The sequence below is a fragment of the Chaetura pelagica genome, unplaced genomic scaffold (genome assembly GCF_000747805.2).
Source record: "Chaetura pelagica isolate M959 unplaced genomic scaffold, ChaPel_1.0 scaffold260, whole genome shotgun sequence".
In the NCBI taxonomy this organism is placed as follows: Eukaryota; Metazoa; Chordata; class Aves; order Apodiformes; family Apodidae; genus Chaetura; species Chaetura pelagica.
The window spans coordinates 461704-476405 of record NW_009951940.1 but is presented as its reverse complement, the minus strand read 5'-3'; the positions used below and the strand labels follow the sequence as shown (position 1 = coordinate 476405).

The window sequence follows — 14702 nt, the reverse complement described above, 5'->3', positions numbered from 1 at the left end:
CACTTGGGTTGGGAGTAAATGATGTGGTGATGGTTGGATTCTCTCTGGCAAGGCACCAGCTCCTGCTGGGATAATGGTGGCTCTGCTGGGGGGGATGCTGGAAGTGGGGGCTGTCTGGCCTGGCAATCACTAGAAGAGACCTGTGTGATGCTTTGCTAAGGAAGTGCTGGAGATGGACCATGCAGTGACTATGGGGGATGGGACAGAGAGACAGAGAGCAGCCCATGGGGTAAAGGGTTTTATGTGAACCCCTGGAGCCCTGGGTGCACCCCTTGCATCTGTCCTGCCACTGCAGATTTCCAACCCCCCCTGCATGGGCAGGGACACCTCCCACTAGACCAGGTTGCTCAGAGCCCCAGCCAAACTGGCTTTCAACACTTCCAAGGATGGGGCAGCCACAGCTTCCCTGGGCAACCTGGGCCAGTGTCTCACCACCCTCACATGAAAGAATTTAATCGTAATGTGTCACCTAAATCTCCCCTCTTTCAGTTTAAAGTCATCACCCCTTGTCCTATCACTCCATACCCTTACAAAAGCCCCTCCCCAGCTTTCCTGGAGCCCCTTCAGGCACTGGAAAGTGCTCTAACATCTCCCTGGAGCCTTCTCTTCTCCAGGCTGAACACCCCAACTCTCTCAGCCTGTCTCCAGAGCAGAGCTGCTCCAGCCCCTGGATCATCTTCATGGCCTCCTCTGGAGCATCTCCAACAGCTCCACATCCTCCTTGTGTTGGGGGCTCCAGAACTGGACACAGTACTGCAGGGAGGGGGTAAGTTGCCAAATCCCTTGTCTGGACCCTGGGGTTAGTTTTGTTAAGTCAAAAGATTTTCTCCTTCCTGTCACTCTGTCTTCAAGAGAAGCTCCCAGAGCAAAACCCACCCCTGGTGACCCCCGTTACTGCACCTGTGCCAAGCAGAACTTCACCCCCCCACTTCACTTCTCAGCTTTGTCTGTTGCAAACATTTCCCAGCCACCTCCAGTTGTCTTTCCTGGGAACTTCCAGAAAAGGAGAATGGGATGGGAGGAGGGCAATAACCCAGGGAATGGGTGGGGAATGCAGCTGGGACACATTTGGGATGGGACGGGAGTGGGCAGAGGTCTCCAGCCAAGAGGAGGCAGCAGGACCCTGACACCCCCCCACCCCTGAATTCCTCCCTCATCCCTTGGCAAGAGCTTAGCTCTGCCTTTGCCTCCCCCACCTTGCTAACTCCCCTGTCACCAGCACAGCAGCACAACACAGGGATGTACAAAACTGTGAACGCTTTTTATTTCGCTGCTGGAGTGAAACCACCATTATTTCATAAAACTCAAAAAAACCCCAAACAAAACAACCTCAAAAAAAAAAAAAGTGATTACTAAAAGGCATACATTTTTTTTTCTTCCTCCTTTTTACACAAGATGTAAGTAAACAGACAAGATTCTTTTTAAAAAGGTTATAAAGTGTCAAGATCCTATACCTCATCTGCATATTCCGAGTGATGCCGTCTTGATACAAAAAGCATGGGGGGATAATAACTTAGCTATGGCTCAGACCAAAAAAAAACACAAAACCAATTAAAAATAAAATAAATTAAAAAAAAAGAAGTCATCTGGGCTTAATCTACACACTACTACGGTTGCCCAAGGAGTTAAAAAGGAAAATATGCAGTTCTTTTGTTGCACAGAAAGAAACAGCAGGGAAGGCGAGAGTTCATTGGGAGATTGTTGTCTGAAGGGAAGCAAATTACCCACTCCCCGGGAATGTTGGCCCCCGTGACCTCCCACTGAGCAAAGGAACTAGCCACATTTTTCTCCCTCCAGACAGTATCCCCTCCAAATCCACCCATCCAACTGCACCTACCCAGCCCTCTGGAAGTGAACGAGATCAAAGACCCTGGAAACCACTGGGAAGTCACGAAATCTCCCTGCTTGCTTTCCCACTGGGACTAGTAAAAAATCAACAAGCCCAATGAAAATTAAAAAAAAAAAAGAAAAAGGAAGAAAAAAGGGGAAAAAAGCAACTCTTTCTATTGTAGATGGAGCAAAAGTCTTTGCTTCCTCAGGAAATCTGTTCCTCATAAACCTCCTCATCTGAAGCTCTCAGCCCAAGCACCAGTGCCAGCCTTATTGCAAGACTCAGAACATGAAGTTGCAAATGCAAAGTCTTTAAATACGTGTCACCAGACATGTAAGAGGACACAACTACCAGTCCCTGCTTGGATTTATTCCCCTAGGCAAGGTTCAGATGCGATTGATTCCTGGGCAAAGCCTAGAAGCTCCTGGTTCATAGTTAGGGCATCTTTCCTTTGCCGTTCCTTAGGTTTCCAAAGCTCAACCAGTTTGGAGCCCTGTCCCTGTCAACTAAAGAAAGATGGTGGGTTTCCAAGGAAGGGGTGAGGGAGGTGGATAGTGGTGTTGAGGTATAAAACCCAATTTATGCCTTTGCTTCTGCAGAAGAGGGCAGGACAGGGTGGCTGGTTTGTAGCCAAAGCCATGGGGGTGTCTGTTCTCTACATTTGCCAAGACCCAATGGAGACAAATGGAGCAAAACCAGAATTGGCAAGTATGTCAGATTTTTAAGGCTCTCTTGTCAACATTTTGGCATCTGAGGTGAAACAAGGATTAGTGTACAAGGAGAGACTCCAAAATAGCCCAAACCTTGAGCCCATGGCTGCTTAGGTCTGGCTCTGCTGCTTCGTGTCTACTGAGCTCCAACTTCCCCTCTTCCCCAACTGTCCCAAGACTGTTGTGAAGGACCTGAGCTCTTCCTTGAGATTTCTAACCCAAAACTCAGTTGGAAGACCCCTCAATTTCCCCAGCCTGTTATGTTTACATAACCCTCTCTAGGCTGCAACATTGAGGGGCTGGTACCTCAGAGGCAGGAGCCCAAGTTCACATCAAAAAATCTCATGTATTTGGCAGTTCAACCCAGAGAAACCTTGGAACGGGTTCAAAACCTCCATGCAAGGAGGTACCCTGTCCATGAAGCAGCACATGGAAGGTGATGGTTCCAGAACAGGGGGAATACATACATTGGAAAAGGAAAAAAGGAAGAAATCAGGACCATTAAAGCAGCATGGTTTGGAGGATTTTTGCAGTGACTCACAAAACTCAACAGCATCAAGATGCTGCTCTACCAGAGGTGCTCAGGATTTGGCCACATGGATTGTACCAGGTCAAGGACTAATCTTACACTAGAAGCTCCCTACTTCTAAGGTGGTTGGGTTGATGCTACATTAAGCAAAGGAGCACTACAAAGCCTGTCCCTCTCGTGTTCCCCCAAACAGGCCCACCAAGCTGAGATTTGAGTGCAGTCCCATCAGAGCTCAGCACTGAGCACCTCCACCATCAAACCCTGCATGGAGAAGAGTTCCTGTGGCCAAAGGAGGCTGAACTCAAGCCCCTCTGTCCCCATCCTGACCTCAACTCAAAAGCATCGTGGCTGAAGCCCTGGACTACTTGCCCTGGGCAATCCACCATGTGATGCTCTCAGGAGTGCTGCTGAGGGAAACACTTCTTCCTTCTCTTGCCAGGGCAGAAACATTTCCAAGCCTGCAGAGCAGCTGTTTCCCAACACTTTATCCTAAACTCTTCACAAGTCATGGCACAGCCTGGTGTGACTGGGGAACACATGGGGCTGTGAGGTCTCCTGGCTAAGAGGGATTGGGGCCATCCCCACTGCAATGCCAAGACACCTCCTGCTGCTCCTGGGGATGAAGCAGCACCTATTTTAGCAGCAAGAGGACACAATGGTGGCAGGAAGGGATGGACAGTGAAATAGCTGTAATAGAAGATCACATCTTTTTATCAGCCCAGTTTCTCACCCTTCCAAACCAATGCAGACCCTTTCACTGTTGCTGCATTCCCCATGAAACACAGGATTCACAGAATGGTTTGGGTTGGAAGGGACCTTAAAGATCATCTAGTTCCAACCCCCCTGCGTGGGCAGGGACACCTCCCACTAGAATCAACAGCCTGGAATGGGGCAGGAGAAACTCAAGACTGAAGGCTATCCCACCATGGGATTGGACAGGCCTGAGCTGTGTAGCATGACAGCTCTGGGACCATGGTTGGAGGGTCCATGCATTGTTCCTCACCATGGCCTGTCCCATGGGATGGACATCCCTGCCATTCAGCTGGGCTGGCTGCCAGTGAGAAAGGAGTGGTGCTGGAAATTGCTCCAAGCTCCTCCTCTTCCCATGTGTGGTGGCACAAAGCTGTCCCCTGCCCTTCTGCAGGTACTGAGGGTGTCTAACCAGCTTTCCTCACCACTTATCCCAAGAGATGAACCCTCTGAAGCAAACGTCTCTGGATGGTGTACTTTTTGGAAGGCACTCAATCCTCTGGAGATAATCAACACAGGGCACTAGAGGCATCCCAAGTTGGGCAGCCTCAAACCACAAGCTGCTGGAGGACCAGCCTTTCTTGCCCCAACAACTGTGATCCTCTGTGGCAGAGGGGATGAGCAGCACTGAGCCCAAAGGATACCTGGACACCACATGTGTGTCCCTGGTGACAGCAGACAGCAGCTGGCTGTGGGGGATCAGCCTGGGATGCCATGGGTCACCTCCTGGACTCCACAGGGAGAAAGAAAGGCCAGAGCATGTGTGGAAGACAAACAGGTTTGGTTTTTTTTAAAGTGTTTTTTTTTGTTTGTTTGTTTTCCTTTAATTAGCAAATTTCTTCTTATCCTCATCAAAAGGAAAAAAAACACAACACCCCCCCCCCCATACCCCCTCTGCACGCTCACTGCTCCACACTGAGCCCAAAGGATACCTGGACACCACATGTGTGTCCCTGGTGACAGCAGACAGCAGCTGGCTGTGGGGGATCAGCCTGGGATGCCATGGGTCACCTCCTGGACTCCACAGGGAGAAAGAAAGGCCAGAGCATGTGTGGAAGACAAACAGGTTTGGTTTTTTTTAAAGTGTTTTTTTTGTTTGTTTGTTTTCCTTTAATTAGCAAATTTCTTCTTATCCTCATCAAAAGGAAAAAAAACACAACACCCCCCCCCCCATACCCCCTCTGCACGCTCACTTCTCCAGCTGCTGCAAGTGTTCAAAGGCAAAGTTGAGAGATGTTTAATGTCCCAGCTCAGGGGCAGCTCCAAGTTCACCCCACCAGGGCACAACCCGAGGGGTTCTGGGCTGCTGGGTGCTGTGTTACAGCTGTGGGGGAGGCAGGTGCAAAACTTGGTGATGTGCCCTTGCCAGGAGCACCCAAAAATCCCAGCAGGAAAGCTGCAGCCCAGCCCCATGGCCAGCAAAGGCAGTGGTGGAGGAGGAGATGGATGTGCCCTGAGATGCACACGGTGTCCCCACGGTATGGCAGCCACCACTGAGGTTTGTGCCACCGGCTCAGCGACGGGGACGCGACAGGAGAGAACCCACCACCCTGTGCATTGAGTTTGGAAGCTACAAAGAAGAGCACCCCACCATTTGGGGGACCCAGTGCTGACCCCCCATCCCCCCTGCAGCCTGGCAAAGCTGGGTGCCTCAAAGCCCTGCCACGGTCCCTGAGTTTCCCAGCACCTCTGCCTGTGCTGCAGCAAGTCCTCAACGAGCCCCACCCCAGGGCATCAAGGCAATGAGGAGATGGGGAAGAGGAAGAAAGGCCAGGAGAAAAGGAACAGCGCTGGGAGGAATTAGCTCAGCCCTTCCTGTGGCCACAGAGCCAGCACGAAGCTACAAGCCCCCTTCACCTCTGCCTGCCACCACCACCTTCCCTCTCCAAGGCCACTTCTCCAGCCCCACCTCCGTGCCCCACTGCTGCAGCCCTTATTTACAGGGAAGAGGTGGGAAAGGGATTTTTCTGGGGGTGCTCCAGCCCTTCTGCTCCCCATCCCTCCTCAGCTGGCCCAGCCCTGCCTGCACCACCCCAAACCAAGCACCATCCAACCATCCCTCTCAGTGCAATGGGAGGGGAAAGGGAGGAGGAGGAAGGCGATGAAGAACCTTCACGTGAGTTCATTGCCTGGTAACACCAAGGGCAGGACTGCCTCCCCTCCTCGGGGAGGGCACTGCAGACAGCAGCCTTTTTTCTTGGAGGGGCTCCAGCAAGACAATCGTGCTGTGGGTGCTGGAACACGGGTGGGGATGCCCCATGTCCCTCCACCCCAGCTCTGGGGGCGGCACGTGGGGCTGGGCAGAGGGGGCGTGAGGGGGTGGGACGCGTGCGAGTGCCCGGGTGTCTGTGTGCATGGGTTTTGGCAAGAGGTCATCTGAGGTTTACATGATGCAGCATTTGTTCTTGTGGTTATGAGGGTCCTTAAATCGGAGTCTCTGCTTTGGTCGGTACTTTTCCAAGTAGGTCAGCTGCTTGCTGTTGATGGCTCCTCTGCGCTTCCTGCAGGGAGAGAGAAGGACCAGCGTGGTCAGCAGGGTGGCAGAAGAAGACCACTCAGCCCAAACCCATTCCTGTCAGGATGCTGAAGACCCATTCCTGAGGCAGGTAAGAGATTTGGGAGGCTGCAGCCTCAGTGGTCTCCCAGGGACAGAGACAGGCTCTGACCCCTGGCAGCCCTTCTTGTTCATCCACTCTGTAAGCCTTAGGACCTGGAAAGCTACAAAAGAAACACGTGGGGAGGCTGCCCAAAGCCAAAAGCCCCCCAGGGATGCTCCTGGATACCTCCCCAGCCTCCCACAGCCCTGATGCAAAGGCACAGGGTACTTGGGGCTGACACCCTAGTTTCCTCTAGGCAAAAAGAAGAGAAAAGGAATCCCAGTGCCCACGAGGCAGCCTTGGAGAGGGGCTGCTTTGTCCCCCGACACTAAAACCTCACTTGACTCAGCCTGGAGAAGAAAAGGCTCAGGGGAGACCTCAGAGCAACTTTCAGTACCTGAAGGGGCTCCAGGAAAGCTGGGGAGGGGCTTTTGACAGGAGCATGGAGTGACAGGACAAGGGGGAATGGTTTCGAGCTGAAAGAGGGGAGATTTAAATTGGACATTAGGAAGAAATTCTTTCCTCTGAGGGTGATGAGACCCTGGCCCAGGTTGCCCAGAGAAGCTGTGGCTGCCCCATCCCTGGAAGTGTCCAAGGCCAGGCTGGATGGGGCTTGGAGCAGCCTGGTCTGGTGGGAGGTGTCCCTGCCCATGCAGGGGGTTGGAACTGGATGATCTTTCAGGTCCCTTCCAACCCAAACCACTCAGTGACTCTGTGACTCACTGTCGGATGAACTGGATGGCATCTTCATACTTCATCCCGCTCTCGATCAAGGCCAGGGCAACGAGGACAGGAGCACTGAAAGGCAATGGCAGTGGTGGTGACCCCCCCAGCCTTGTAGCCCAGGGGCTGATGTCCCACCCTGGGGTGGGGGGAACACACTGTGGGACTGTAATGGTGGCACTGCCAGCACTGCTTTTAGTTCGCCTTTTCTTTCCATTTGTCTACAAGCAGTGCCCCGAGGAATGGCTGATTTTAGGGGTCAAATCCCCAGGCTGGGACTGGCAGTGGTTTGCTGCTCTTCTGTTGAGCATGAGGGCTTTGGAGGCAAATACACGTGCAAAACCTGACATGTGGTGGAGGGAGCAGCAAAACGTGGGGACTCTTGAAATGCGGTGGCTCCTGGTTGTACCCAGAATTGTTTTGCAGTATTTCCACAATGAGCTCCTAGCAAAAGCAAAATCCCTGTGGGACACTGGCAACCCAGGCCCCCTCTTGGTGTCCAGGGTTTGGCCACGAGAAGTGCAAGGAGGAGCTCAGACACCAGCCAGCCCCACCAATGTACCGAGAGGACAAGGGGCAATGGTTTAAAACTTGAAGAGGGGAAATTTTGATTAGATATGAGGAGGAAATCCTTTATTATGAGGGTGGTGAGACATTGGAACAGGTTGCCCAGGGAAGCTGTGGCTGCCCCATCCCTGGCAGTGTTGAAGGGCAGGTTGGATGGGGCTTGGAGCAACCTGGGCTGGTGGGAGGTGTCCCTGCCCATGCAGGGGGGTTGGAACTAGATGATCTTTCAGGTCCCTTCTGATCCAAACCGTTCTATGATTCTAAGAATGTCTCTTCCCGCTAAGGACACCACTGCTCCAAAACCCTGCTCCAAGGTGGAAGAGAGGAGAGCAGGCAGGTGTTGGGTGGGTTGGCAGGCAGGGTGCTGGGCTCTGACTTACCGGCCCAGGCCAGCCACGCAGTGCACGGCCACGCAGCAGCCGGGGTCTTCGCAGAACTTGGTCTTCAGCAGGTTGAGCCAATCTTCCACTATCTTGCTGGGAGGAGGCGCCCCATCATCGAACGGCCAGTCCTGCAAGGCAGGAGGAAGGTTGGGCAAAGACAGGAACATGTGTCAGACTTTGGGGAGAAACTCAGGGGATTGCTTTTTCACTCAGGGCTGTGGTGTTCTGGACCTTGGCAGCGGGGAGGTGGATGTGTGTGCAGGCAATGAGGCTCACAGTGCAGCTCCATGGGGGTGTAGCATCCATATGAGTCTAGGTCTGGGGTCCTCTCATCTCCTGTGGACAGGTTCAGCCATCAGGAGCACCTACAGGTCCTGCAATATGGTCCCTACACCCTTCTGCCTCTGTGGACTGTGGCAGCCATTGCCTGCCTAGTCCCTGTTGATGATGAAGGAACTGCAACCCCCGTCCTTATCCCAGCCAGCTCCTGCCTAACCTCTACTGACAGGCTGAGAGAGTTGGGGTTGTTCAGCCTGGAGAAGGCTCCAGGGAGATCTTAAAGCACCTTCCAGTACCTGAAGGGGCTATAGGAGAGCTGGGGAGGGACTTTTTACAAGGGCAGGGAGTGCGAGCATGAAGAGGAACAGTTTTGAGCTCACAGAAGGTAGATCTGGATTAGACATTAGGAAGAAATTATTTCCTGTGAGGGTGGTGAGACCCTGGCCCAGGTTGCCCAGGGAAGCTGTGGATGCCCTCTCCATGGAAGTGTTGAAGGCCAGGATGGACAGGGCTTGTAGCAACCTGGTCTGATGGGAGGTGTCCCTGCCCATACAGGGGGGTTGGAACTAGACGATCTGTAAGGTCCCTTCCAACTCGGTGCAGCTCCATGGGGGTGTAGCATCCATATGAGTCTAGGTCTGGGGTCCTCTCATCTCCTGTGGACAGGTTCAGCCATCAGGAGCACCTACAGGTCCTGCAATATGGTCCCTACACCCTTCTGCCTCTGTGGACTGTGGCAGCCATTGCCTGCCTAGTCCCTGTTGATGATGAAGGAACTGCAACCCCCGTCCTTATCCCAGCCAGCTCCTGCCTAACCTCTACTGACAGGCTGAGAGAGTTGGGGTTGTTCAGCCTGGAGAAGGCTCCAAGGAGATCTTAAAGCACCTTCCAGTACCTGAAGGGGCTATAGGAGAGCTGGGGAGGGACTTTTTACAAGGGCAGGGAGTGCGAGCATGAAGAGGAACAGTTTTGAGCTCACAGAAGGTAGATCTGGATTAGACATTAGGAAGAAATTATTTCCTGTGAGGGTGGTGAGACCCTGGCCCAGGTTGCCCAGGGAAGCTGTGGATGCCCTCTCCATGGAAGTGTTGAAGGCCAGGATGGACAGGGCTTGTAGCAACCTGGTCTGATGGGAGGTGTCCCTGCCCATACAGGGGGGTTGGAACTAGACGATCTGTAAGGTCCCTTCCAACTCAAACCATTCTGTGATTCTATTTTATATATTTGATATAGGTTTGTGTATATATGTATATATTTAAAAATATGAGTGAGATATATATCTGCACAGATGTGTCTCTCCATAGATACACATTGCTGTCTTTATCTTACATAGTTTCTATATAGGTACATAAACCTGTTTCTTAACATATATCAACTGCATATTTTATATATAGCATCTTGCATAGTTTCTTTGTCTAGGATAAACACATCTCCCTGTTTAAAATGTATCCTAGAGATAGGTATCTCTCTATATAAGGAATGTATATCTTAGGTATAGAAACTCAGACTGAGGGACTCCAGCCAGAAACAAGGTAAAAGGCAGAATTTGGTCTGTAAGAGAGCAGAGATGACCTACAACACACATGTAGGATGCACTATGTAGGATACACTATGTAGGATGCAGCTTTCTTTCTCTATAAGACATTACCCTACAGAGCAATAGTATCTATAGAATGACAGAGATCAGCAACTGGAACCTGTATCTAGAGAGACATAGGATCTATTATCTACCTGTATCCTAGAGGATTTAGGATACAGCTACTTCTCTCTAGGATATCCATTACACAGAGAGAGCTATACAGAAAGGACCTACACACAGAGGACCACCCAGGAGTCACAAGGCACTTCCAAGCCCTTCCCTGAATAAGGAGCAAAGCCTCCGTTTCCAGCTGGAGCTGAACTCCCTGGCAGGGCTATCACATCTGACATCATCTCCACTGACTTATCAGCCAAGATGCAGCCCAGGCAGCTGCCTGAGCTGCCTCCTTCCCTTCTCCTGCTTCCTTCCCTCCCCCAGAGCCGCACCAGCCAGCCCCTGGAAGAGCCAAAAATCCACACCCCTCTGGAAAAGATAACGTGGGGGGGAGGAGGAACCACACACACCTTCCACGTGGGGCTGGGCACTCTCCATCCCTGGATGCTTGAAAGCCCAAGGGACAGGCAGGGAGGGCAGCTGCCTGCTCAGCTGCCTGAGTCACAGTTTCGGCTGCGTGGGCAGCGCTCGTTATTCTGAGCAGCAGTTCCCCAGTTCAGCCCTGGGGCTGGGGAGCTCATCCTGCCTCACCCCAAAGATCAAGTTGGGCTTCACAAACCCTGCTCCTGGGCATCCAGGATGCTGTTTTGGGCTATCCAAAATGGGGGGGGGTGGTGTTTAGCAGCTCCCCATCCCTGCTGCCCACCTACCATGACGGTGATCCCGTCCTTCTCCAGGGGGGTCTTGTCGTAGGTCACCTCGCACACTCGCACCACCGTGGTGGCACCGTACTTCTTCAGGTCCTGGGGGGGGAAGGAGAGGTCTGAAACAGCTCCGCCAGTCACACCCCAGTTAACCTCAACTCATCCAAGCCACTTAGACCCTCATGGACCCTTAAGCAAACCTCTCCGTGGTCCATCCAGCCTGGGAAGCACAAGCAAGCATGAAATCCCAGGGCACCAGAGCTACATGGCTACAGTAGGCTTTTCACCCAGCACCTTCACAACTCCTTGGACTTCATAATCTTCAGAGGTCCCTTCTATGATTCTATGACTTATGACTGTCAAGGAGGCAGTTTATTTTTAAGCCCTGTTGGCCACACCAGAGGGACTTTATCCCCCAGCCAAAGAAACATCCTGACACGGGTGCAAATGCCCCAAAGGAGAAACTATTTGTGCTCAGTGAGGTTGCAACTCCTGCTGCAGAAATGCATGCAGGTGGCTGGGTAGTGTGCCCCACCAACCATGTCCAGCAGCCTGCAGGTTGCTCAGGGAATCCTGTCATCACCCACGAGGTGCGGTGGGCTTGAGGCTTGGGATGATTGCAGCGTGGCTTATCACACACCCCATGGATTGCTCCTGGATTACAAGCTGGTGTACTGGCCCCACAGGGCATCATATGAGATCATTCCCTTCAGTGATTGAAGAATAATCAAATGGTTTGGGTTGGAAGGGACCTTGACCTTAAAGATCATCTGGTTCCAACCCCCCTGCATGGGCAGGGACACCTCCCACCAGCCCAGGCTGCTCCAAGCCCCATCCAATCTGCCCTTGAACACTGCCAGGGATGGGGCAGTCACAGCTTCCCTGGGAAACCTGTTCCAGTGTCTCAGAGGAAAGAATTTCTTCCTAATGTCTAACCTAAATCTCTCCTCTTTCAGCTTGAAACTGTTCCAAATCCAGTACTACATCCAGATCTGGAGCACCCAACACATGAAGGATGTGGATCTGTTGGAGTGTGTCCAGAGGAGGGCAATGAAAATGATCAAAGGGCTGGAGCAGCTCTCTTATGAGGAAAGGCTGAGGGAGTTGGGGCTCTGGGGAGACCTTATAGTGACCTTCCAGTACCTGAAAGGGACCTATAATAAGAAGGCTGGGAAAGACCTGATCACTAGGGCATGTAACAACAGGATGAGGGTAATGGTTTCAAGGTAGAAAAAGGGGGTAGATTTAGGTTGGACATTAGGAAAAAGTTCTTTAAACTGAGGGTGCTGGATCACTGAACAGATTGCCTAGAGAGGTGGTGGGGGCCCCATCCCTGGAGACATTCAAGGTCAGGCTTGATGGGGCTCTGAGCAGCCTGTTCTAGTGTGAGATGTCCCTGCTTATTGTAGGGGGTTGGACTAGATGACTTTAGAGGTCCCTTCCAACCCAAGACATTCTATGATTCTATCCTATTGCTACAGACCCTTGTGAAAAATCCCTCCCCAGCTTTCCTGTAGCCCCTTCAGGTACTGGAAGGTGCTCTAAGGTCTCCCTGGAGCCTTCTCTTCTCCAGGCTGAACACCCCAGCTCTCCCAGCCTGTCTCCAGAGCAGAGCTGCTCCAGCCCTCTGAGCGTCTTCATTTCCCTTCTCTGTACTCGCTCCAACAACTCCATGCCCTTCTTGTGTTGAGGGCTCCAGCAACTCCTTCCTTCCCTGTGTGCACTTGCCAGACCACAGCAAACCCCTGCACACGTGGCAGCTCAGCCAAAAATCTAAGAAACTGGGCGAAAGGGGAATTTCCCCCCTTCCCACTTTGCTGTCCCCATCACCTTGTGTGCAGCATGCAGGGTTTAGGGGTGACTGTCCCCAAATCTTAACCACCTTCCTGCAGCTACCTTAGCCAGTGGCACCCATTTGTTTTGTTCAGGTGTGCATTGGGAGGGTTTCCTTGAGCTCAGAGGACCTCTCTTCCCAGCCCACCAGACCTCAAGGTAGTTTAGGTCTAAGGCAAAACCACACAGCTCCAAGTTCCCTCACAAATGCAGCAACATCCCCAAATGCCTCCTTCTTGAAAGCAGAAGCTGCTTATGCCAGCTCGACCAGCCTGCAGGATGTTGCCTTTTCCCCAGGCACTGATAAAAAGATTAAGTCAAAGCCTTTCTCTCCTGCACTGCAGACACTCATTCCTTATCCCCCCTGTAATTCCTGGCTGCTCCCAGTGCCAGAGGCAGCTCTTTGTGCAGAGCCCAGCATGCTCCAGACACTATGGAAAGATCCTGGGATATTTGGGATGAAAAATCCTCACTGAGGTGCTGGGAGATGCAGGGGAGGTTGTGTCCATCCACAGCTGAGGCCAATTGTATGAACTTCAAAAAGGTCAAGTGTTGGGTCCTGCTGGTTTTGGGTCACAACAACCCTGAGGAACTCTAAAGGCTTGGGGAAGAGTGGCTGGAAAATGCCCAGCAGAAAAGAAGCTGGGGGTGTTGGTTGACAGCCAGCTTCACATGGGCCAGCAGTGTGCCCAGGTGGCCAAGAAGGCCACCAGCATCCTGGCCTGTATCAGGAATAATGTGGGCAGCTGGACTAGGGCAGGGATGTGTCCCTCTGGTGAGGCTGCACCTCAAATCCTGAGTTGCCTTGGGCCCCTCACTACAAGAAGGACATTGAGGGGCTGGAGCATGTCCAGAGAAGGGCAAACAAGCTGGAGAAGGGTCTGGAGCACAAGTCTTATCAGAAGTCACTGAGAGAACTGGAGGTCTTCAGCCTGGAGAAAAGGGGGCTGAGGGGAGACGTTACTGCTCTCTACAACTACCTGAAAGGAGGTTGGAGTAAGGTGGGTGTTAACCTCTTCTCCCAAGTAACAAGCAAGAGGAAATGACCTCATGTGTGCCAGAAGAGGTTTAGATTGGATATTAAGAAAAACTGGTTTGCTGAAAGGGTTTGTCAAGCACTGGAACAGGCTGCCTAGGGCAGTGGTGGAGTCACTATCCTTGGAGGTATTTAAAAGCCATGTAGATGTGGTGCTGAGGGGTGTAGTTTAGCGGTGGACTTGGCAGTGCTGGGTCAATTGCTGGACTTGATGATCTTTAAGTCTTTTCCAACCAAAACAATTCTATGACTCTGTGTGCATCATTGCAAAGCCCCTTGATTTGATGCAGGAGATGCAACAGGAACAGGGAAACTCAGCTCCACCTTTGCCACATCCCAACACCACACCTGGGATCCTCCAAAGCATCCTACCCCAAATGCCAGCAGCAACTGGACCAACCCCAAAATGCTGGTGACAACTGGACACACCACCAGGGGCTGCAGTACCAAAGGGGATGCGCCGCTGCCTCATCCTACTCATCCATATTGCATTTCAACGTTAGCTTTTAGCCCTAAAACACAGAGCTGGGCCCACACCCACCCCTTCCAGCCTCCTTACCTCCAAGAAGGTGTTGAGCGTGGCATTGGTGGGGTTGTGGGTGATCAGGAACCTCATGTTCTTGTAGCAGACCTCTACCGGCGCTGGGCGGTTCATCCGGGCCATGGCGGGATGGTGGAGGGTGAAGGTGGTGCTGAGAAAAATGTGGTGTGGAGAGGGGAAAAAAAAAACAAACCACCAAAAGAACAACCCCTCTGAGCTTCAAAATTCAAAAGAAAACAGGGTTGAGAACTCAACCAAAACAGACGTTGTGCAAAATAAGTAAATCCCAGCTCCTGGGAGAGCGCCGGCTTCCTTGACGCGTCGCAAAGCCTCCCCGGGGGGGAGGAAAACAGCCAGGTGGGAGGAAATAATATTAATGATGATGAGAATAATAATTAAAAAAAAAAAAAAGAAAAAATATACAATAATAATAATAATTAATAATAATAACAACTGAAAAAAAGAATCCCTTTGCTGTAGTGTCGGCGTCCTCGGCGCGCGTGTGACGGCGGCTGCTGCCCCCGGG

The 14702-nt window shown here is 52.0% G+C and overlaps 1 protein-coding gene across 3 annotated transcripts; it reads right to left on the bottom strand.

Annotated features, from left to right (window-relative positions):
• Positions 1–6185: 6185 nt before the first annotated feature.
• On the bottom strand, positions 6186–14299 carry PTP4A3 (protein tyrosine phosphatase type IVA, member 3). 3 transcript variants are annotated; one of them, XM_009996574.1, is made up of 5 exons: positions 14195–14299; positions 10773–10865; positions 8088–8218; positions 7141–7215; positions 6186–6321 (listed from the first exon to the last, which is right to left on the bottom strand). In XM_009996574.1, exons 1-5 carry the CDS (start codon positions 14297–14299, stop codon positions 6204–6206), a joined length of 522 nt encoding a protein of 173 aa, XP_009994876.1. In that variant the 3' UTR covers positions 6186–6203. The 3 variants fall into 3 exon arrangements, with proteins under 3 accessions (XP_009994876.1, XP_009994891.1, XP_009994883.1); XM_009996589.1 differs by lacking the exon at positions 10773–10865 and having other exon boundaries at positions 14195–14290; XM_009996581.1 differs by lacking the exon at positions 7141–7215 and having other exon boundaries at positions 6204–6321.
• Between the last annotated feature and the right edge of the window lie 403 nt (positions 14300–14702).

Excerpts from the sequence above, each read along its gene's own strand:
- PTP4A3 (XM_009996574.1), bottom strand. The coding sequence starts at position 14,299 with ATGGCCCGGATGAACCGCCCAGCGCCGGTAGAGGTCTGCTACAAGAAC. Across the intron at positions 10,866-14,194 it reads CGCTCAACACCTTCTTGGAG|GACCTGAAGAAGTACGGTGC; the intron begins GTAAGGAGGCTG and ends TTCCCCCCCCAG. Across the intron at positions 7,216-8,087 it reads TGCGTGGCTGGCCTGGGCCG|TGCTCCTGTCCTCGTTGCCC; the intron begins GTAAGTCAGAGC and ends ATTGCCTTTCAG.